This window comes from Chiroxiphia lanceolata, chromosome 1 (genome assembly GCF_009829145.1).
Source record: "Chiroxiphia lanceolata isolate bChiLan1 chromosome 1, bChiLan1.pri, whole genome shotgun sequence".
In the NCBI taxonomy this organism is placed as follows: Eukaryota; Metazoa; Chordata; class Aves; order Passeriformes; family Pipridae; genus Chiroxiphia; species Chiroxiphia lanceolata.
The window spans coordinates 105,695,243-105,718,900 of NC_045637.1; the positions used below are offsets into that span (position 1 = coordinate 105,695,243).

A 23,658-nucleotide genomic window follows, 5' to 3' on the forward strand; every position below is an offset into this window, starting at 1 on the left:
CTTACAGTTCCAAGAAACTGAACAGTGAGCATTACTGGGAGGAGAAATTAAGTCTATGAAAAGAAAGGAAAGTATTTTTTAAAACCCAATCGAAACTCAGTATTTTTAATCATAAGAAATCCCAGAAAGAACTGAATTGTGATAGAGAAGGAAGAGCAGTTCTTGAACAGGAGCACGTGCATTATCCATAGGTGTCTGCACACTAAGAAGCCATCCAGGCAACCTCCATGCAGCTGCCCACAAAAACTGGCCCACTTCTTCAAGGGATGAATGTTTGCTAAGGCAGAAATGGGACAGAAGTGGGATAAAATCCAGAGAAGCTGAATATAAAATCAGGAGTATTCTCATCAAGAGAGATGAATCACCTTGTTCCCTAAACTGGCAAGTTCTCAAAGTTATTTTTAATTGAAAAAAAAAAAAAATCAAACCCCACAGAGAAAAACCCCCCCCATCAAAAACATACACCACCGTCAACCTGCCGAGCTCACAATCCCAAATACTATAATTTCTATTCAGCTGAAGGCCTTATTTGTAACTTCCAGCAACTACACTGCACTTTCAACACTTCACTTGGGAAGTACTGCCTTAAAATACACATAATAGATGAAACGTGTGGTCACCTGAGAGAGAATGTGCCTTCCATACAGGCTAGGCCTCAAAACTATCAAATGCAACTGCTCTGTTTCTCCAGACTCTCAAAACACTAACCCTGTCCAAAACCTTCAACTAAAATGTCTCCTGGTGCCTCCAAAACAGTTTCTCTTTCCCATCCGAAATCGTCACTTGGGAATCCACACATAAGCGAAATAAAATTTACTCATTTCAAACAAGTACAATTTTATCTTAGCTTCGAAAAAGCACACCCAAATGCTAATTAAACACTTAAACTGGTTAAAATACAAGCATACTACTACCCTATTAACTACGAGAAAGAACATTTTTAAACGCCGGAGAAAACGGCTAGTGTTTATTGTAAATAAGAACTATATTTGTCCAGTATAAGATGACAATCTTTTGGAACGTGGGTTCCGGTTACATCTCCCAGGGACAGCAAAGTGTCATTTTTACGGCAGAGATCACACAAATAAAAGGAAAAGCCCCCCCCATGCCAGGCAGCCGCCCGCCCGCCAGCCCTTTGCAGGCGGCCACCTGCCAGGAGAAAAGGGAGGGCAGGGCGGGAGCCCCTCCAACCCGTGCCGCTCCTCGGGAAGAGGCTCTGGGAGCCAGAGCAATAAAAAAAGCGAGGGAAGCAGCGTGGGAAGCCGCGGCTCGTTCCCGCGCTCGCTGCCCCGAGGCACGGGCAGGGCCGGGCCGGGCGGCCCGGGGAGCCCGGTCGGGACGCGGCCCTGCCGCCGGGGACAGGTTCCAGGAGGGAGTTACCTCATGCTGTAGGCACCGGCTCCCAGCTCCTGCCCGATGCCCGAGAGGCTGGCGTCAAAGTCGTGCACCAGCCCGGACTCGATCACCTCGTCCATCTTCAGCACCCACGCCATGTTCCGCCGGCCCCGCCGCGCTCCCGCCGCGGGAGGGGCCGGACGGGGCGGGGCCGCTCGGCACCGGGGCCGCCGGGGAGGGGCGCCGGGAGGGCGAGGGGCTGGAGGAGACGCAGGGAGGGGAGGGGGAAAGCACGTGCGGGACGGGGGGACGGGATGGGGCCACTCCGCGCTCAGCCCCGGGGGGGCCCTTTCCTCGCGGCGCGACCAGGCCGCGGGGTCGCTCTCAGCATCCTGCGCCCGCCCGGCCGCCGCGGGGCGCTGGGGACCGGGCGGCCGCCGCCTCCTCCTCCTCCTTCGACCGGGCACTGCCCAGAGCCGCCGCTTCTGCCGCCGCCCGAGCTCCGACCCAGCCCAGCGGCGCCTCCCGCCGCATCATTCGCAGGGGGGAGGCTGCGGCGGGAGCAGCAGCAGCGCCGCGGGCACCCGCCGGGGAGGAGCCGCCGCCGCGGGAGGTCCCGGCCGCCCCGGGGGCCGCGCCCGCCGCTCCGGCGCGTCCGCAGCGCCGCTGCCGCCGCTCACGACAACATGGCGGCGGCGCCCGCCCCCGAGCGCTGGCCGGGGCGGTGCCTCCCCGCTCCCGCCGCCGACCATTGGCTGGGCAACGCCGCGGGGCCCAATGAGAGGCGGGAGCGAAGGGGAGAGGGGGAAGCGCAGCCAATGAGGGGGCACTTCCTCACGCCAGGTGACGTCAGCGGGTACCAGGCGCTGTTGATCCCCGCCTCCGCCCCGCGGCATGGCGGGAGCGCGCGCCCCGGAAGCGGCGGCGGCCGGACGCGGAGGGGGCAGGAGGCGGGAAGTGGCGGCAGGTCCCGCCTGCCCGCCGGGAATGGCGGGGTGGGTCCGGCCCCTGCTCTGTCGCGGTCGTGCTTCAGAGGGCCCGCTTCTCTCCCCCGCCTCCGGGGATGTAAAAGGTCTGAGCAGCCTGGTCCAGTGGAAAGTGTCCCAGCCCCTGGCAGAGGGGCTGGAATAAGATGAGCTTTAAGGTCCCGTTCCAATTTAAACCGTTCCGTGGTTCATTTTTTCATAGAACGCTGAGGAGCCTGCCCCCCCAAAAAAAACCGAAACCCCGCAGAATCATAGAATATGCTGAGTTGGCAGGGACCCACAAGGATGACAATGAATAAGGTTGGAAGGGACCACAGTGGGTCATCTGGTCCAACCTCCCTGCTCTAGCAGGGTCATCCTAGAGCACATTGCACAGGATTGTGTCCAGATGGTTCTTGAATATCTCCAGAGAGGGAGACTCCACAACCTCTCTGTTTGTGACTGTTCCAGTGCTTGGTCACCTGCACAGTAAAGAAATTCTTCCTCATGTTCAGGTGGAACTTCCGGGGCATCAGTTTCTGCCTGTTGCCTCTCATCCTATTGCTTGGCACCACTGAAAAGAGCCTAATACCAACCTCTTGACACCCTCCCTTTAGATACTTACAGACATTGATAAGATTCCCCTCTCAGTCATCTCCAGGCTGAACAGGCCCGTCTCTTTCAACCTGTCCTTGTAAGAGAGATGCTCCAGTTCCTTAATCATCTTCGTTGCCCTCTGCTGGACCTGCTCTAGGACCTCCAAGTCTTACTTGCACTGAGGAGTCCAGAACTGGACACAGCACTCCAGATGTGGCCTCATGAGGGCTGAGTAGTCCAACTCCTGGCCCTGCGCAGGACACCCCAAGAGTCACACCATGTGCCTGAGAGCATTGTCCAAATCTTTCTTGAACTCTGTCAGGCTTGGTGCTGTGACCACTTCCCTGGGGAGCCTCTTGCAGCACCCAACCACCCTCTGGTTGAAGAACATTTTGCTAATATCCAACCTAAACCTCCCCTGACACAACTTCAGGCAATTCCCTTGGGCACTGTCGCAGAGAAGAGATCGGTGCCTGCCCCTCTGCTTCTTGTCAAAGGGAAGCTGTAGACTGGCTATGAGATCTCCCCTATGAAGGATTACCCTGTTGCAGTCTAAATGACCAGTCAGTACTGCGGGAAGACCAATAAAAAGACAAAGCAGTACCTGTGAGGCAGAAAAATATTTATGCTTTATATCTAGTATACAACTTAAAGCAATACACACACTACTTAATTTGAGGGGGAAAATCTCTAAAACCTCAGCATCCTGGATTCAATCTCCAGCTTGTTAAAACAAAGGTGTTCACAGAGGTGAAGGCTCACTTGGCACCTGCAGGCAGGGCTACCTCATAAATGACCAAAGCCCAGATAAGCATGGGCTCAGGTCAGAGCCCTCTTATCACTGTTAGAAGGGAGCAGCTGTAAATGGACCTGTGACAGGCACAGATGGCTGTCACCCTCTTCAGGTGAAATGCACCCACCTATGGTGGGGTGGAAAGCACAGTACCCACAGTACCAAGCCAAGAAAATTCTTTCATTTCCTCTGTTTCTGTCTGGCCTTTGATTTGTTTCTCAGCCCATTTTATAGCAACTTAAGTCAATTTTGTAGGTTTTTACCTGCATTAAGACCAGCATTTAACAGGCCAAAATGAGTTTGATACATGCATATTCAAGTAGCATCAAATTTCTCTTTCTGAGATATGAATTTATAAATAGTAAAAATTACTAAAGTTGATTGATTTTATGCTGTTATTAGAATTGGTTATTCTATACTCTCCAAGGAAAGGTCCCAAGAGGAAGCTAAGCTTTTAATAAATAATTTTTACGGATCATAATGGCCTGGCAGTTGGAAAAACTAGGAGGGATGCAAGGGAGAGCTGGAAATGCCAGTGATTTAGATTATAATCCTAATTCTGTTCCCTCTTGTCATCAAATAGGGTAAGTAACCCATGACTTGATGTAAAGAAGGGTTCTCGAAAACCCATCATGCATTAATATTTCAGAGGACAGTTAAATAATTTTATGAGATGTTTCATTAAAATTATAGATCCAGAGAGCAAACGACAGAAAAGTACTGAGACTGTAAAACATATTTTGATCATGCTTTAAGTACAATTGCACAAGTTTTGCAAAAGATAAAGTCAGGAAGGCCCTAAGTTCATTAATGATTAACAAAATACTAGCTGTTGTTCAAAATGTGCATATGACATCCTCAAAGATAAAGAGAATCACACAGACCATGATTTATGATCTTTAAAGGCCATTTGTTAAGTTAAAATACAACTGCCAGCCTCTCTAAAAAAAGGTACTGGTATTTTTTGCTGCTGTAATTGCTGTAAGAGTTCTCTGCCTATCTGGGGACAGATAAATAGCTCATCTGCATATAAGGGGAAGCTTTAAAAAGGGAAATTTATGAAGAGGGCATGGGCTCATGGACAAGTCATTAGCATAGGTACTAGCTACCACATTACAGCTATTAGTGAGAAGAACTGAAATTACCACAGGCAAAATTCCTCTTTTAAGCCTGACAAGAATACCCTGAATTCCTTAATTTACTATTATGATGGAAGCACTTCTGAAGGTGGCAACAACCCAAATGATGGCATTAATTAATTTCATTGACTGTTATGAGATGTTTATGGTCCACTTAATAAATTAGTAGGCATTATTCAGCATACAACAGTAGTCGCTACCAAGTTAGCTAAAACTCCTGTCACTGAAGGATTAGAGTTTTAGTTGAGAACTCAGACTTTGTGTGGACCTAAAGTGGACTTCATAATAAGGTAGCAGAAATAGCACTAAAGCCCACTTTTGTAAATTGTACAAAAGAAGGCGGTGGTTTGCGGGAAACTAAAAGTAATGCACTTTCTACTTCTGACAGTCAGATAAGTTAAGACAGGATCCAAGATCAGAGAATGCACATACAGATTGATTTATGCATAGTAAAACTGGTTTATCTGCTTACTAGACTTGCATTAACATAGCTATATAGCAGTTACAAGATCATAAATTGGTGAGGACTTTATACTGGGAATTGGTTTTTTTCTGACATAAATTCCAACCTCTCCTAAGGGTATCTTGAGTGGATACAGTGAGACCCATCCTCTTAAGTTCAGTCTTAAAAAGTTGGATGTAGCTTGTCCATGATAAACAAACTGACTTAGCATTTCTGAAGATGTTATCTTTAGGTATTTTTAGGATACAAAGTGTCCTTTTTCTGTTAAAATATGAATATTAAAGTGAAGACATTTTTTCTTTAGCATTATTTGTATCCCTGGCTAATTTACAAGTTTTCTCTAGAGGTGTGTGGTGTTTGTTTGGTTTATGCTGTTTTTAAAGCACAGGCCTCTGATGTATTTCTTTCTTTGGGGCAGGTTCCTTGATCAGTCTCTTCCTCAGATCTTCTGCTGAGGATAAGCAATGCACACAAACACCACTTTCCAGCCACATATAGCCAGCTCCAGCATATGGAGTTGTAGCTTCAGTGCACATCAGCTCAAGTACTCAAACCTCCAGTATTTTAATTGTGATGTAGTGTTCTGAACTTTTGCCAAAAGAGTTTTAAAGTATATTTGAAAACCTACATGCTATGCACATTTGGTAGATTTTTGATGCCTTTTTCCCTAATAAAATTAATATTCTGCAACATAGACAATATAAGCCCCATGCAGAGTCCCACAAGTTAGGTACCTGCACCAGTTTTGAGATTGCAGATTTTTTGCCTAAATTGTAAATATTTACTTATTGGTACGGCTGAGAGCAGAGGCTGTGGGACAGAGAAGACTCCATATGCTTTATAGGATGATACAGCTTTCCTCCTGGCTCTCTCCCAAGCTTTGGTGACATGACAAATGTCTAAAGATTTCTATGTGCCCGGTGTAAATGTCTAAAACAGGAGTTAAGAATTTTGAGATTTCAATTTGCTTCTCTAACACTCTGAGCAGGCCAAATCCACAGGTCTAACCTGTCAGAGGCGACATTCCCTGTGGCCCTGCTGTTCCATTTCTGTAGATCCACTAATGGGAATTGGAGACATGATCTAACAGAGAGCAAGTGCAGGCAGTGGGAGCCTCATTTTGCAGACATATCTGCATAAAGGTGTTCCAAGTGTAGTTCTGCTGGGATGTGGAGATCCTAGGACACTCCTTTCTCCATCTGCTCATCACTAATGCTGGCTGGCATCCTCCCCTGAGTCAAATGCTTCTTCTGTATAAACCTTGCTGATGTCAGGATGTCGGACTGAAGTGTGGTGCTTCGCTGAGGGTAAAGCACTAAGGACAGGGTCAAGCAACTTGATGATTATGGCCAGACTGAAGCCTTGTGCCTGAACTGGTTTGTGCTCTTCCTGCTCAAAACAGTCGGCCTCAAAGGGCAATCGTGTGAGCTCCTGTACACAGCCCTTAACTGATAGAAATATCCCCCCTATACTGTATTTCAATACCAAAATGCAGATGCAGGCTGCCTCCAAAACTAAAGGAAGGTGCTCAAAAGCGTGTGGGAAGAGCATCTTCAGAGGGACTCAAATGGCAGATTTTTAGATAAGGGTGGGAAAACAGAAGCAATGAAGAAAGACAAGGACATGGTGAAAAACAGGCCCTGAGAGAGAACAAGGCCCTGAGGAAAGCTAGGAAGGGACACACCTCCCTGAGGCTGAACAGAGGGAGGATTGGAGGTGTGAGTGGACATCCTCATTTTCCCTGGTGGTTTGGTTCCTTTTGCCCTGGGAACTGTGCATGTCACTTGCAAACAGGATTGCATCAGGGAACTCGAGCACCTGTCCTTCATTTCTGGTTTATTGCTTGAGTCAATAGAAACAGCATTGTGTTTGCTATGTATTTGTGTTAGCCAATCTAAATTTCAACTTGCTCTGGCCTTTGTACTGAGGTGGATTGATTTTATAAAATGCCACTGCAGTTTCATTAGTTTCACACTTTGGAACCCTCAATTCCTTTGGGGTTTGCTTGTTTGTTTGTTTGTTTTAAAATCTAAAACTTAATAAGTTTCTAATAAAAACATGCTACTCAACAGTTCAACAAGAGCAGAAGAAATGCTGTGATACAACAACGTGCGACTACCAACACAGAAAGAGCCATGTCAAGATAAATGATTACACACTATCATGTTTACATACATTGTTTTTAGCGAAGAAGTAATAAGCTAAAGTTTAATAAAAAGAGTAGACCACACTATAAATGGAAACTCAATTAACGTCAAGATTATCAGGAATCTATGAGCCTAGCTCTTATCAAAGCATAATAATTTTTAATTATAAGAAAAATTTGAATATTGTAGACAAAAAATATTTCAGTCACGAAGAGGTACATTAGGTTCATAGCTCACAGGAATATGCTGATGCAATAACCTGTACATTGCATCAGAATTTCAATGCAAAGCATTTATTTAGGCAGTGTGCCTGGACTGATATAACAAGCAGCCCATAGTCCTGGTCCTGCAGATCAGTTGAGCTTCAGCAAATAATCAAAGTAGATGTGAAACATCAAGGTATTTCTAAGTCTGTATTACTTCATATAAACAGATTTTATCTACAGACTGCAAATGTAATTAGAAAAAGAAACAAAAAAATACCACATCTGTATCATATTAAGCAGCAAAACATTGCTATCACTGTTAGTAGCACACATGGGGTCATGGCTTGTGAAAATTATAGAGCTGTAGTAAAGTAAATCTCCACTATGTTGACTGTACTGCGCAAATTATTTTCAAATCACCAGCTCTTTTTGAAGGCTTGAACTTGTGAATTAGCAAAGGCCATACAGTCTGCATTCTTGTGTGCTATAGCATTATAATTATTATTATGACTTAAAGTCATGCCCATTCTTCTCTTACCGCAAGTAGCTGTTGTTACTGGTGGGATACTGGTGATGGTGATAATGTTCGGGCTGGCTGTGCCAGAAAAGCATCTTGGGATGAGATGGAGTGTTGTGCTCAGCCAGGAGATGGTCACTGCAGTGATGGGAGAGTGGAAAGAGAAAAAAAATACAGATTAAAAATATTAAAAATACAGATTAAAGTTGCAGTTGGGTTCCTCTCAGACCTTTATGTTTAGCTGCTGCCAGCAAGTTTGCCAATGTCCCTCTCTCCAGAAGAGGCAGGTAGCTGATGTCTTGGCTGGTCCCCACATACTCTGCTGCTCCCAAACCTGCTGCACTGCTGGCCGCTGCCCAGCTGCAAGGCTTTGTTACTACCTGATGTGACATCAGGTGCACCTCAGATCTCACCACCGTCCCTGTTTCCCTCCTCCCCTCCATCCACACTGAGTGTCACTGAGCAAACTGTGTGTTACACAGCCAGGAGAAAGAGCAACTTCGTAGCACTTCTGCCTCAGAGAGTCACAGAACTTCCTCTTCACACAGTCCACTCAGAGAACTTACACTATAACCTACATAGGCACAACTGACTGCAGAGAAAAAGAAAAAAGGTGGAACATACAATGACCTTTAAGGTGAGCAAGATACCTTCTTAGCAGTGTATCCTTTTTGCCTGTTCATTCCATTCAAATAGCAGGCTACTACAGAATATAACTTTATAGCTACCTTATTGTCATGAACAATGAATAAAATAAATATCCCAACAATGAAAACACTGTCAAATTGCAGGAAAAATATTTACTCCAACACCCACCCAATACTACCCTCACGCCCTCACTTTAGGGAAAAATCACATTCAGATGCAAAACAGCTGCTTGGCACACATATCTCGGTGCCATTTGTTTGCTGAGTTTTGCAGGCAAGATTGCATTATCAATTTTAAAACACATAAAATAGCACTGGTTGATCCTGCAAAGGCCTTGACACTCAGAAATAAGAGGGGGCACACATCCGAAATCCTCATCTGAAAACAGTTACCTGCAGAGGGCAGCCATTCTGCTTGAAATAGGAAGGACTTCGCATAAATAGTAGTAGTTCAGTGGTGGCTTTGTTACTTTTGTTTTTTTTAAATACCAGTTCATGCTATAAAAAGATACTTCTAAAAGGTATTACAATATTGTGGCAACACCCAGGCTATGAAAATTAGAGCATCAAAGAGCAAGGTTTTGGGAAACAAAAAGGAATTATTTCATATTAAAGTGATAGTAATATGCAGCAACCAGAAAAACTTCAAATACACATTAGTTGTGATGCCATTCACAAAAGCAGATAAGAATTGGGACTGCTGCCTTAGTGATTCTAGGAGTTTATTTTCTTCCAGGAAGTACATAGGTACCTCAAGGAGGGCTGTTATAACACAGATCAGCTCCTGTACACAAATTGGTCTTTGCTCCAGCAAGGATGAGAGCTGGACAAGCCTTTTCAAGGTTAGTTTTTCCACTCAAGTGTATATATGTAACAGCATACTCATAATAAGCACCCACCTAGCAGATATAAGGGGCTGCATGTGTCCCAGTGACCACTGTTGTAATTTCTTAATAATTTTTGATTTCAGTGACTGTAGAAAAAGAACACATATCCTGCTCACTGGTTTACTCCATTTACTGGCAAATCATAAAATAGAATCACTCTGTCTTTAGCCCTAGATTTAGGCAAAAGAGTTAAATGTGTATGGTGCATTGTATTTGGAAGACCCGTTTCCCTTTGCACTGATTATTCTCAGGGAAAGGACTACACATCTCACAAATCACTTTCACAGTCTTCTGTTGGGGTTGATATGAGCTTCTCATTTAGAGGTTAGGCATCTGTTTTCTTCTGTGACTTGTATTTCTGTTGAATGGAAGGAGTAATACCACAGATTCCCCTTCACTTAAAAAGCTTTCAGTCTCTTACCACAGAATGGCTCCCACCTCTCTATACATATCTCACACAGCTGATGTGGCTTTAAATCATCTGACTACTCCCCAAAAGTAGTCTGTTCCTTTTGACAGATCCTGGTTTGTCAAACAGCAGCTGGGAACACTACAGTTTTAATGAGGTTTTTTTTTGTTTGTTTGTTTTGTTTTTGTTTTTGTTTTTTTTGAGAAGTCCAGGAGAGAACTTGGGAGCAAAAGCAATTGAGACTCCCATTTTTTACCTTGAGAACAGTAGACTTCGTTACTAGCCCTTTCAGAACTAGTGTTGATATTTTTTAAATAGCACAAACACAATCTATCAGTTGTAGATTTGTTCCTACATCACGACAGACAACTTGCTTTCATTGAAAATAACCACCCAGGGGAGCACAGCCAGATTCAGCTACTGGCCTGGGTTCACCCTAGATATTTTGAGTGTGAGCGAGAGCTGAGGCCCCAGTGCTTTAGTTCTCTGATTTCAGTCCTTGGTCATTAGCTTGGCCAGGTGTTAACAGAGCTTTGACACTACCAACCACAGTTGTAGGCTGTAATAAAATACAGGAGCATCACAGCAAACACGGGGTGTTTATCAGTAGGGGAGGGTGAAATAATGGCAACTATTCTGACCTCAGTTTCTAAGTGCCTGCTTGTTATAAAAGGCAGAAGTCCCAAGGCCCGTGTTACAGGTGCCCCTCATGGTATGCAAATTATTTCCTACTTGAGAGACCGTGGCCACAAAACCCACTGCTACAAACCATCCTATCCCACTGCACCCACTGCTCCTGGGGGTATAAGAAAAGCAAAGCACAACCAAATCTTGTGGATTTCCACGCAAAAGCACTGTGAAAGAGGAAATTTTGCCTGTCTTTTCCTTCCTCCGGGGTTTGACAAAATACTTATCACTCATAGTTGCTTTGAGTTCCTTGTATGGAAAATTAAGCAGACAGAATACGTAGAAAAAATGTTATTATTCAAACTGAAATTAAATACTACCAAAAAAAAATCAAAATTCAGTGTTTCTTTCTCCTCTTCAGTTTTGTGTTTTGACTGATGTTTGTTGCAAACAGTATATGGATAAAACTTCAAGTACAGTAGAACTTAGTTTTTTAAATTAGGATAAACTTCCCAGGTCATATTTAATCCTGGTGTTTTGCCTTGTGAAACACTGTATATTCCCCACACCCACACCTGCTGCCCTTGACTAACCTCCAGACATAAAGGTATGTGGTTACATGGTCCTTCAAGTTTGGGGACAAATAAGGTGAGTTTTTTACCTCGCGCTGTTTATTGTTAAGGGGCTATTTTTTTTTCTTGCTTTATGATCTACTGCATAAGTTCACAGATCTCAGCACAGGAGCACTGTATATACAAACAACAAGACATTATTTATTTAAAACATTTCATGCTCTAAGGGTTGTGTACGGCATGCAAAGTCCAACATGAAATTTAAGGTGGGGAGGCTCATGTTTTGCCTAATGGGTGGATCTGTGCTGAAGTTAAGTACTTCAGCATATGGTGCCTGAAAACTTTATTGGACTTTTTTCCATGAGCCACATCCAAAATTATGAGGTCTCCTAAGACATCATTCAGCTTGCTAATCTTTTTTATAGTGATCAGACTCCTCACAATTTTTCTGATTGCCCTTCTGAGAAGTACAACAAATGACCTGAAATATTAGTATATATACAGAATATATCTTTGAACAAGTGAAAACTGTTCTACAGACAATACATGGCAAAACTAATCAGGTACAATGTAAGACACTGTGAATTCAGTATATATTCTGAAAAATTTATTTAATGGAAGTTTTTGCCATCCAGTGATGACTTTTAGTTGTGCTTAAAATAGCAGATCAGTTTAAAATCAAAAGAAAGTTTTATATTTATGCAGAAGCAATCCCTGTATACTTTATTCCCAAAACAGATTATAGAGAAGAAAGTATTGTTACTTTGATGTGTCCTATTTAGTTTTTGGACTCTTTTTGGTTGTGTAACAGTTGTTACCCAGTACAGGGTAGCTTTGGAATGAAAACAGCTGTCAAATCAGACACCAGTGACCCTGCTCAACTAGATCACAGTGGAACAGTGAGGTATTCAAGTCCAGATGATATTGCCTGCTTGCATGGGCTATGAATCCATTATACATCTATGTGAAAGGTGCTGACACACATTTCTAGCCCCTCTTTCTGTTCGAACACACAACCTCTCTGTCTCTCCTTTATACCTTGTTAGTGTGACTGTATTCACTATAGTGAACTTAAATCACTGATGAGTAACAATCACAAGCAAGAATAACTTCTGCATGTGATCCATTGCTGCACTGACTTGCAGTTCTCCACACATCTCCTGACATGTTAAGAGCTGATCCAGCCCAGTTCTTTTGCTATGTCTGGTCATCTGAGGGTGGCAGAAATATGTGGTCACTGCTGATAAACAGCCTGTGAACAGCACTGCCCTGTGTCTGTGTAGTGCAATAAAGGATAAGCAGCAATGCCGGCATGTTCTCCGTGTCCACCTGCCACCTTTAATCTGGACTGTTGGATGGTTTTAGATGTCATAGTCTGGGCCTGCTGAACACTGAAGCACTGCAAGAACTGCTCATTTACCAGTCCTTCCTCTGTGATACAGAAAGCAGCAGGCCTGCCAACAAAAGGAAAGGGGAAATGGAAACACCCACAAAGAGCACTTTTAGTAGACCTCCTAAATTGCAGTAGAAATCTTAGGACACTGGCAGCACAGGGACAAGGTAACGTGTCACGGGGCATCTGACCAGAATGGCACTCTGCTTGATACATAACAGTGCTGAGGACACTAAATGCTTCAACAGCCCCTTCTGGTCACTTTGATGAAACAGATATGTGGCAGACTCTGTGCTTGGACTTGCTTCAGTGTCTCCTTGATATGGGGCACTCGAAGAAGTAACTTTATATGTAAAAGAGAAATATGAATTGCTTCCAATGCTCAAGCGTCAGATTACAACAAACATAGGTTTGGCTTGTTCTGAAGAATGCAGGGCACGATCCTTTCCTCATGGGGTCTATCTCCTTTTAAAGAAGTCTCCATTACAGAGTGTTCCTGGTCTGTGGTTTATTTCTCCATAGTCATATTCCTCACATTACCTACTTCTGCATCTCAGGATGCTGGAAGGTGTTGAGATATGAATTGAGGAATAAACGTCTTAGTGACTTCACATCTTACAAGACGGAGCATCGCAAATATTACCTGTGCTTTCTTCTGCTGCCTTTTAGGAACACTAAGGCCTAAAAAGAAACCTATCATATGGAGATCATTTGTAGGCACAGAGATTTAGACAGCATCACTGACCAGAGAAAATTTTGATTTAACACATCACATACCCAAATCAAAACTTAAATTAGCATATTTTTATGTCTGTGGAAAATAGTGGAGTCTGGTGTGGTTTTTTTTGTTTGTTTCTTTGGTTTTTTAGGGGTTTTTTTGTTTGCTTTTTTGACAACTAAGAAGTCTGTAAAGGTGGACAAGTTCAAGTAGTTGTTAGTCTGGTATTCTGTGCTGTCTGTGAACATACTTGATAGCCTAAAAATCAGTGTTTGGACTCCCAGAGTGCTGCAGCCATGTAGGCTTCCCACATGTTGTAACACAGAAAAGAGCGCTCAGTTCCTTCTCATTCCTAATGGACTGAGTCCCTTTTACCTGAGGCTCTGAGGCAGCTTTGGTACCCTGCCAGGTCTAACATTTTCTATCATTAGGCTGTCTTGGCTTTGTGGACAAAATCCTCCTACATCACTATTTTCATCTTAATTCCCAAAGCAGAAAGTGTGATGATGTGTATTCCAAGAAAACCCCCTTCCTAAAACCACTACCAATTACACAGGGGTTTTAAGGTTTTTAAGAACAATAGCTGCAAGTTATAGGGGGTTAAATTAGGTATATTACACCATGTCTTTCTTCTCATATTTTCTAACAAACCTGCGTTTTCCACTTCCTAACAAGGCAAAAAATGTTCTTATATGGCTCAAGAAGCAGTGGCTTCTTAGAAAAGGCAGCCTCTGATGATACCAACTCTTTACTTCAAGTAAGCTTTTAAAAAGTTTAAGATTTATATCTTAACAAATTTAGATTTCCCCTCTTATACAGGCTATATAAATAGTAATGCATGAAAATTCCTCAGAGGAAACAGATAATTTTGTCTTGGTAAAATAGTTCAATTGATTAGCTGGCCAACATGGCCACAGCTGTAATCTGGAAGATCAAAAACCGCATCAAACAGCTCAGAAATTCTTTATATAAGATACAGCTATCTATAATGACATTGAGCTATGGTGTAAAACTGTTTTATCTGCATCAGTTTAAGTTATGCTGAAAGGACACAAAGTAACAGGGCAGAAATTACTATTTTTCCAGATTAAAGGCATTTTGCAGTTGCCTACCATTAATTACATTTCAAATGTGTTATTTCAGACTAGCATATAGATTAATTAAGCATTTTAAAACATGCTAATCTGCAATTTTAAATGAAATGCACATCCAGCTCCCCTACAGGCTTGCACTTGACCTGTTTATCCATGCTGAAATCAACAGTTCGTCTTCTCTGGTATTTTGACAAGAGCTACATGTGCTCAGGTTAAACAAACTGTGCTAAGTTTTTTTTTTTTGTATTCCCTTTCTTCCCCCCACAAAACAGGCAGACCCTCAAAGCCCAGGACAGATGTTCATTCATTTTGCCAGCATCTCTGTGAGCCCAGGGTGCTGCTGGAGGACCAGAGATTGTTCCCCAATCTGATTTGTGAGGAATAGAGTAGGGGAGCTCCCACAAAGTACTTTGTTGGCTCTGCCAGGGGCAGAGATGAATAGATGGTGAGGGAATACCTAAACCAGTCTAGCTGACTTTTGAGAATGTCTGTCTACTGCATAACTTAAATTTACAGCTTGCTTTCACTGCTACAGATCCTTCTTTGACAGATGGGCACTACTTTTGAATCTAGCCTGACATATAGTTCCAAGAACCATCTCCAATACTGGTTGTAGTATGAGTTGATAGAGGTCCAAAGATGAACGTTGGTGGGCAATATCATGATCTAGGAAAGAAAGGACACTGAAAAAGAAAACTTGTAAAATGTTGATGTCCAAGATCAAGTTTAGTTACCTTTCTAACTCTTGTCTGATATCCCTGTAACTGGATATCAAACAGTTACATGAAGGTATGTTCCTTTTTCCACTGAAGAAATATTTTCCATGTTTCATTATCCGTAATTTTTTAAATCTTACTCCCTCAAAATATCCCCACTAGGAACATTTGTATCTACCTAAAATACATCAAGAGTTACAGAATTTTTATATTCAACAGAAATCATATTCAAAACTGCTTGCAAAACACCATTTTCCAAGTTTTCAAGAGTTACTGTTAAGCAGCAGTTTACAGAGTTTCAATTCTGTCCCTTCAGTAGAGAACTCCTTAGTAAATACACTTATTATCCTAAAATCTTATCAGCAAAGGAAAACACTTCTTCAGCTGGCATAATCCAAGCTGCACAGCTTGGGAACCCTGAGGTCTTAAAATATACTTAAGCATACAAACGTATACGCAATAGAGAAATAGAGTAAATGAGGTTTGATGTTTTTACCTGCCTGACTAGCATAATTAGTTCCTCTTCCCACATTACTGAAAATCTTCCTTGTTTTAACAAAAAAGAAGGTGGAACAAATACATAAATTATGAAGCAAATCTTCAAAGTATGTGCTTTTAACGAGTTGAAAAGCTTAATTGGGAAATGTAGGGAGGAAAATTTAAGACGTTTTCTTCAGTGAATGTAATATGAATATTGACTTTCATCTTACCTGGAAGTAGACTGGAACTACAAATCTGTTTACTGTTTTAATTGGGAGAAAGTACTAGTTGTCATTCTTTAGATAATCCTGCAGTTCCCAAACGGCCTATTCATCCTCATCATATTTATGTTTATTGTGTTCTGTGTGTTTGCTGAATCCCAACCTGACACAGCCAGTGGAATCATTCTCACCAGCTACCATAGGGAGTAACTGTAGAGTAATTCAACATATTTATTCCCCAAGATTATTATTTCTCTTTTCTGATTGTTTGAAAAGGGACAATGTCATATGCACAATTTGAATTCCTCTGCTGAAAATTAAAACCACGAGCAGTTTGGGCCCGCATTCTCAATAGAATTTTTACATGGGTAGGTTTGTGAATTTACTTAAATGTTCAAGCATTCATAGAAACTACTAAGAATATGTAAGTATTTCAGGATACAAATGTTTGTTCTTTTTGCTCTGGGACTCAGACCGCAAATAATAAACACAACTCAATCTGTTCCAACCTTTATCTTCAAAAACAAACAAGCAAGCCAACTCAGGAAAATTTACATCATCAGCTCTCCTTTCAATTTACATTTATTATCCCAACTTCCTTGCTTCAGCTGAACATAATGTGTTACTCAAAATTCTTTAAAGCAAATGACATCAAAGTCTGAGACATCCAAGATATGCATTTCTTATCCTGATTCTGCATGTAGCTTTCCTTCTCCTTCTTTTTTTAAGCCCAAACTCAACCTTTAAGATTTACATTTCGGTATCCAAATGACTACAATGACCTATCCTGACAGGATATTAGAGAGAACATACAGAACCCCTTTCTGAAAGAACAGCAACTTATACCTGTCCTAGTTTTTCCCAGATCTTTATGCTAATCCATTAGAGAAACCACCTCCAGCAGGAACATAAGGCATGACTAATCACTGCTTGAATTTAACTGAGCTAGTGTCTATTTATAATATAGGAAATGAAGGCAAAAGCAATGCAGTGAATCTGATAACTGGCTGTTGTGGAAATAATTTTCTTTCCAAATTCTTACATTCTGATGGCTTCATGTAATATAAACAGATTCTACCTGTTTACAAAGATAAGCAATCCCATCTTTGTTGGAAACAGAACTAGTCATATCATGAGTAAAATATTAATTTAAATATATTGCATTCAGATTTTTAATACATGGGATATCTCCATTTAAAGATGGCTTAAAAGCAAAACTAATGAAAAAACTTTTATGTAAATATCTTTCTCCCCCCCACCTGGAGCAAAATTTTTCAGTCATACAGGACCATTTCTTTCTTACCAACTTTTGTTTACACATAAAAAAACTAAGTTCCATCCAGAATATATACTGTATGTTTCAATAACTTATATTTTCAGTATGAAACAGCATCTTCAAAAAGATGACAAATAAAGTCATCTTGCAATGATCCTCTGGAAAGAAATATTACCTACAGAAAATGCAGAAATAACATACAGGAAGGACTATTAAGCTTAGAATTTGTGCAATTTTTTTAAGTGACCTTTTGTATAATCAAAATGTAACAACTACAAGATTGTAGACTGAAAAATATTTTTTTAAATATTAAAAAAATAAAATGCAAATGATGTATAATGTGCAAATAAATGAAATAATAAACAAGAAACCTGCCTAGATGAAGGAAACTGTGTTCATAAAGACTCTATTCCATTTTTAAAGAATTTGTCTAGCACACCTATATTCACAGCATGTTCTCAAATGCCAAGTCAGATTTAGTAACAAGAGTATATAAAGAAACATCATTTGGACACACAAAACATGAAGATTAAGATAATTTTTTAAAACCAATGTTGTATCAATCACATTTATAATTTTTCTTATAGCATGTGATCAAATAAAGCAGAAAACCAGAATGTATACATTGCTAATCTTTTAAGTAATGTTATGTACATTTTATTGCCAGTATATGCACAATGGTAAGCATAGAACTATAAATACACAATGTAATTAAACAGTAGAAAACAACAAGGATGTTACACGTAACAAAGGAAAGAAAGAGGAGATACTATTTTCTTGATGTAGCTGCTAAAAAGGGCTAGCAATGTGTTATGACAGTCTTGTTTTAAGTCTTTACATATATTTCTACAACTTTTCCTCCAAATAAATCTCTGCAATGGCATTGCTTCTTTAATAAACACATCTTAGCTCTTTCTATTGCATTCACTTCAGACTAAAGTAAAAACAACCTTTCATGTAACTACAAGCATCTGACTTAATTTTTTTATTCAGCTTTGTTTTTCAGGGTTCCTAGCAAGTAAAGTGTGTAAGTAGTTTCTTATGATATTTGGCTGCAATGTTGAAGAGCAGAGTTCAGAATACACATTAAGTGATAATTTGGAAAACAAAAATAAAGAAGATTTTTTTTCTGTAGATAGTTTTTCTACTGGGTGCTATATGCAGCAGCTCAGTCAAAAATTAGTCACCCTGAAGAGGTAGAGAGAATTTTAGCCTAGCATAGATCATCATCCTTGGCACCACAATTTTCTCTCTTATCAGGATACACTTCCTACAACCAGACAACATCACAATCAAAGGGAAGAAAGTCAGGAAAAAAAAAAGGTCCACCATTCCTGGGAAGGGCACTGTTTCATCCCATTTCTCAGTTAAATCAGCTTGCTGCTTATATCAAAAACATGAAAATAAAATTAAAAAAAAAAAAAAAAGAAAAAGACAACATTTAGGGACACAGTTACTTATCTTTGTTCTCTTTCCATTATCAACTTCATAAATACAAAGAACCATTATTCACAATATACTAACTCTTTTTCAAAAATGGAAAAACAAACCCTTGAAACATTTCCACACCTTAATCCAGATGGGTCTTGAGGATGCTATTCAAGAAAACCATGCAAATAATTTGGTGCAGCTTTTCCTACTCATCCAAAATATATATTCTTCTTTAAATTAAAAGGTGGCAAGATCCATAGCATTTGTGACTATTCCCCCACCTCCCCCCATTTAAATTCAATGCAGAAAATCTTGGTGCTTTTAGGAAGGTAAGGAATAAATAGTTTTCTGCACTGTTGTCATAAAATCCCATGTGAGTTACAATACAAGACTACTTGTTCCAGCAATTAGGTTGAGAGGAAACATTCTAGTGATAAAGATAAGTACATACTGAGCATGCTTGGGCAGAGCACTCCATTCTGAAGCATCCTGCTTGAAGAACGAAAGGTGACAAGGATGGTTCAGGTCCATCAAGTGACCATTAACTCTGCTGCTCGCTAGCAGACTGCCACGCTATCCCCAGGTCGGCAATGCTACCCTGGGAGGGCTGTCTTCCACATAAGAGGTACTGGTTGTACCAGTCCTCTGCTGTGCACACTAAATTCTTATTTATGCAACAAACATACAACCAATGAACAATATCACTTTTACAGAACTGGATCAATCCAGCTTTCTTTTTATAGGCATATTTCTCAATCTCCAGAATATCCCAAACAAGCCGTAAATAAGATGATGAACCACCAACACAGTGAACGAGTCTCACTGCAGTTCAGACTAGTTCAGCCTTGTTTCACATCACTTCTTGTTTCTAGCGAAGGACATGATACTCAAACAAAACAGCAATAAAAAAGTAATGTTATCTGCAGCTGAGTAAAGCAACAGAATTTATATTTTAACTTCTGAAGCTTAAAGCATACCTTTTTAATTAGCATTAAAAAAATCCTTTTTTAATACAGTAACACTGGCAAAAGTTAATGGGAAGACACAGAGGATTACGAACAGGGTAACTGATGGATAAGATTATTTTAAAATTTTATTCTGCTTTGATCAACTGATGTTAATACTGTTTTTCCTTGGATTTGGAATAATTCTATTGCAACAGTCACATGCAGGCTGAGGACAGCCGTTGGTTAAAGAAAAAAAAAAACAACAAAAACCCAAAAAAAAGGGGGGGAAAAAAACAAACCCAAGAAAAAAGTTCCAGAAGTTGTATGTAAGGATTTTCCTTTCACTGAAGAGGGCCTTGCCCTTGCTTTAGGAGACCTGGGTAACTCTTGTCAGCTTCATTAGCTTTGTCCAGACATATCTGCTGCTGTATCTCCTGCTCCAGAGCCTGTTTGTGCACGTTTGATGTAAAGGTTCAATAATTTCATCTGCAAATTTAAGACAAATTCACTTTGTTTAGTATTTTCGAACTGTACAGACAGACTACAGGAATGGTACAAAGGAGACATTAATCCTTTTTCTTTTCCCTCCAAAAATTATATTTTATACAGCTGATTCAAAGGGAACATACTTGCCAATGAAAATATCAAACACAAGCAAAATTTGTCACAAGGAAAGTGCTCAAGTTTCTTCAAGGATATAAAGAAGAGTATTATCTAAGGTAGTTAGCTTAAGATAGATGGAATAATTTCCTGAAATTACAATGCTGTTCTAAATATGATTATGTTGATTTTTTCTTTTAAATTAATATTAAGGTTTAAGCCTCTAGTCAGGGTTGTTGATGCTGGTATTTACTAAAACTTCCGGTATTGTCTAGAATCACTTTAAATACAATCATTGCCAGAGAGTATTTTTAAGATATAACAGTCTTTACAGATACAGAAAATTAATCGTCCCGCTTTATTCCCAAGGACAAAAAAATTCACAATTAACAGTTTACATGCAAAAAACTGCATGTAAGAGTTAAAATCATAAATACCCTGAAACAAAAAGGACCACAGACTGATTACTATTATTTCAAATTAGAGGTACTGAAAGGACTGATGAAAGTAAAATAACAAGGAGGAAGGATAAATAAAACTTCTGTATCTAACATCTACATATTACATTCCTTGTTTTCCAATAAGAACTTGCATGAAAAACAAGACAAGAAACATTGATAGGAAAAGCCATACCGAGTATAGCCATTATCCCTACTACCTGCATACAAGTAACAAAACACATTAAAAAGCAGTAAGAAATATAGCTTAGTAATTATCTTGATGCTAAAGTTTGTACTCTTGCATAAATAAATACATACAGACTTTCAGTTTTCCATATTTTATGGTGAAGTTATATTAATGCCTCAGAGGGTTTCAGCAGCCCTGATATTCTCCTTCAAGTACATAATTTTTTGAAACTTTCTGGCAATGGCAACCAAAATGCAAATGCATACATGCAATTATGAATTTCTTTAAATGGTATCTTTTACTTACTTTACTGCCAGTGAGTTGACTGAGATGCGGTTTTAGTTCATCACCAATTACTGCATGAATGGCTACAAGGCAGAAAACACATGCCTTACGAACGCTGCTCTCTGAATTATCATAACCCTAGAAAGCAATAAAATTAACATTAATACCTTATCAGTTAATGATTAAAAGCCTCAGAAAGCTATTTACTTATTTACTGTAATAAATACATCGAAGTGTACAGTAAATTAATGCTAGTGTAGCCCAATAAAGCATTCCAACAACAAAACAAACACGCAGATACAGAGCATGCAGTTAAAAAGCAGGCCGCTTATTAATCACCACTGATAATCATTTTCCAGGCCGAATTTAAAACCCACACAATCCTGTTCATAAGTTACACTGAAAACAGAGCTGCTGTCATGCAATAGGGGAGCATGTTAAGAGAACTGTTCTAGATTATACAGATATTTACTTAAAGCAGAAGACCACTCACAGTTTAGAGCTTCCTAACTCTGAAAGAAGAACTCTCATAACAGCTAAAGATTCTTTTGTTAACACTCATCTCTTTCTTTAATGATTTTTGTTTCTTTTGCCACTTTGCTAGCATCCCATGCCTGGCTGTCTCACTCAGACTCCCTTCTCAGAGGGTCTCTTCTCTGCCTCTACCTTCCTGCAGATAGATGTATGGATCACACCCATTAAAGGCAGACATCTGCAGAATTCAGCTGTCAACTCCGAAAAGTCTATCCATCAGACGGAATATTTTGGCTCTTGATAAGGTAGGAAAGAATTTATTTTTAAAGACAAAGGAAGAGAAACCTCTGATATTCTTCTTGTTTTATTTAACTATCCCCAAACAACTGCTTCTTTCCTCTCGCCTCCCCCAAACCCCAAGTGATAAACCCCAACATTACACACAAATACAACAACATGGAGAATTTCAGACCAAATTACATAACCTGGAAAAAGGTACAAACAACAAAAATTACTTTGTAACTAAAAGTATCTACCGAGCTTAACTATAACCAGTGCTTCATATCCCACTGATATTTCCTTTGAGTACTAATCACAGTTATAATTTAGCAACTTGCTAATCAAAGTTTGTTCCCACTATATGAGTTATTTTGGGTTAAGGCAGCCATCAACAATCAGACACATGAAATCCTTCATGAGAACCAAGCAATACTATTTCCAAAAAGTCTTTGCAATTCTTAGATATACATGGGGTTTTTTCTGGTTTGTTTGTTTTCCTCTCTTTTCTTCTTTCTTCTCTCCTTACCTGTATTAGACCTGGCACAATCTCTGGTAGAAGCTGAGTAAGGGTTTCTTTAGATACTCTTTCTATAACTTTTGTCTGCATTTTGATTGCAGCCAGATTAATGGGGTAATCTGCAGTTTGGATAATTGGACAGAGAACTTTGATGCACTGATCTGGGCTAATGGAAGTGGCCAGCATGGAAGCAGCTTCTTCAGCAGATCTCACCACCTATTGAAAGAATAAGCAAAAGACATAGAAAAATGATTTATATGAGACTGGTAAACTATAGTTTGTTGTCTGGTACTAAATGGTTTTGAGTATAAACATTTCCTATCAAGAGCTCTACAATATTGTAGAGGTAATTGATTCCAACTGCTGGACATAATTTCTTAAAAACACAACTCTTTCCCATATTACCTTTGCTGGCATGTAATTTCTTGTCATTTGTTATTGCTTGTTAGGTTGGTGATCACTGATAAAACATGTTTTCACATTCATTTCAAAAGCACGTTTAATGATATGCCTAGACTGCCATTTCTAGAAGTCAATCTAGCTGTTTTTCTTCCCCTCTGTCTTTGAAAGAAACTATGACAAGAGAGCACGTTAATCCTGAAGAATATGAAGAACAAGCAGAACAAGAGTAATTAGGTAGGAGGTCGAAAGGTACACAAGCTCAAGACACAACATGGGCATAAGAGAGAAAATTAACATCTGATCTTCATATTAGTGCTGTGGTGGCACCTGTTATCTAGCAGGAGAAACCACTGTACAAAATGATGGTGGTTTGTACACCAATGATGTACAAAAACCTCCATATCTGTTTCTTTCCATCCTTGTGCCCTTTACTCTCTCTCACTCATAACACGCGAAACCATGAGAGAGAAAAAAAGTACAGCCGTAGAGAAGGAATGATGGGGACATGATAATTTAATAAATACACTACATGAAACAAATCAAGAGGGTGCAGGGAAAAGAGAAACAAGTATCAGGTGAGTGATAAAGTCAACTGGCATGGAAGGAATCGCAATTGACTTCAAAACCTGAAACTCCACATTAAGTTTCACAGAGTAAGTGGCCTTGCACGGGGAAGACATACTCATTTAATAATAAACCTGGATTCTTTCCACAGCATCAGTGACACTGATGTCAACTGCTTAATAGTGGGCTGGTTACTGTATTTGTGTTTCTTATATCCACATGCATTACCCTTTACTGTGTACGCAGGCATCACAAATACTTTTGAGCAAGGTTACAGTTACCCTTCTTCTGAATCCCCTCACTATTGGCTACAACCAACTCCCCCTTTGA

At 40.4% G+C, this 23,658-nt stretch overlaps 2 protein-coding genes across 54 annotated transcripts in view; both read right to left on the bottom strand.

Annotated features, from left to right (window-relative positions):
* Nucleotides 1–19,183, bottom strand: part of UBP1 (upstream binding protein 1) — a 52,532-nt gene extending 33,349 nt beyond the window's left edge. For 4 of the 6 annotated variants that reach the window (XM_032679252.1, XM_032679242.1, XM_032679244.1 and 1 more), the window contains exons 1-2: nt 19,085–19,183; nt 8,184–8,300 (exon numbers count right to left, since the gene is read on the bottom strand). In XM_032679252.1, coding sequence (XP_032535143.1) covers nt 8,184–8,300; nt 19,085–19,164 — 197 coding nt within the window. In that variant the 5' untranslated portion in view covers nt 19,165–19,183. Of the gene's footprint in view, nt 1–1,380; nt 1,824–8,183; nt 8,301–19,084 lie in introns of those variants that run through there. The other 2 variants (XM_032679266.1, XM_032679258.1) reach the window with 2 other exon arrangements.
* The window catches only part of CLASP2 (cytoplasmic linker associated protein 2), a 143,459-nt gene continuing 137,624 nt past the window's right edge, over nt 17,824–23,658 (bottom strand). For 34 of the 48 annotated variants that reach the window (XM_032679113.1, XM_032679104.1, XM_032679051.1 and 31 more), the window contains 3 exons: nt 22,372–22,578; nt 21,114–21,230; nt 17,832–20,066 (listed from right to left, as the gene is read on the bottom strand). In XM_032679113.1, the coding sequence (XP_032535004.1) occupies nt 19,980–20,066; nt 21,114–21,230; nt 22,372–22,578 (411 nt within the window). In that variant the 3' untranslated portion in view covers nt 17,832–19,979. Of the gene's footprint in view, nt 20,067–21,113; nt 21,231–22,371; nt 22,579–23,658 lie in introns of all 48 variants that reach the window. The other 14 variants (XM_032678819.1, XM_032679070.1, XM_032679148.1 and 11 more) reach the window with 1 other exon arrangement.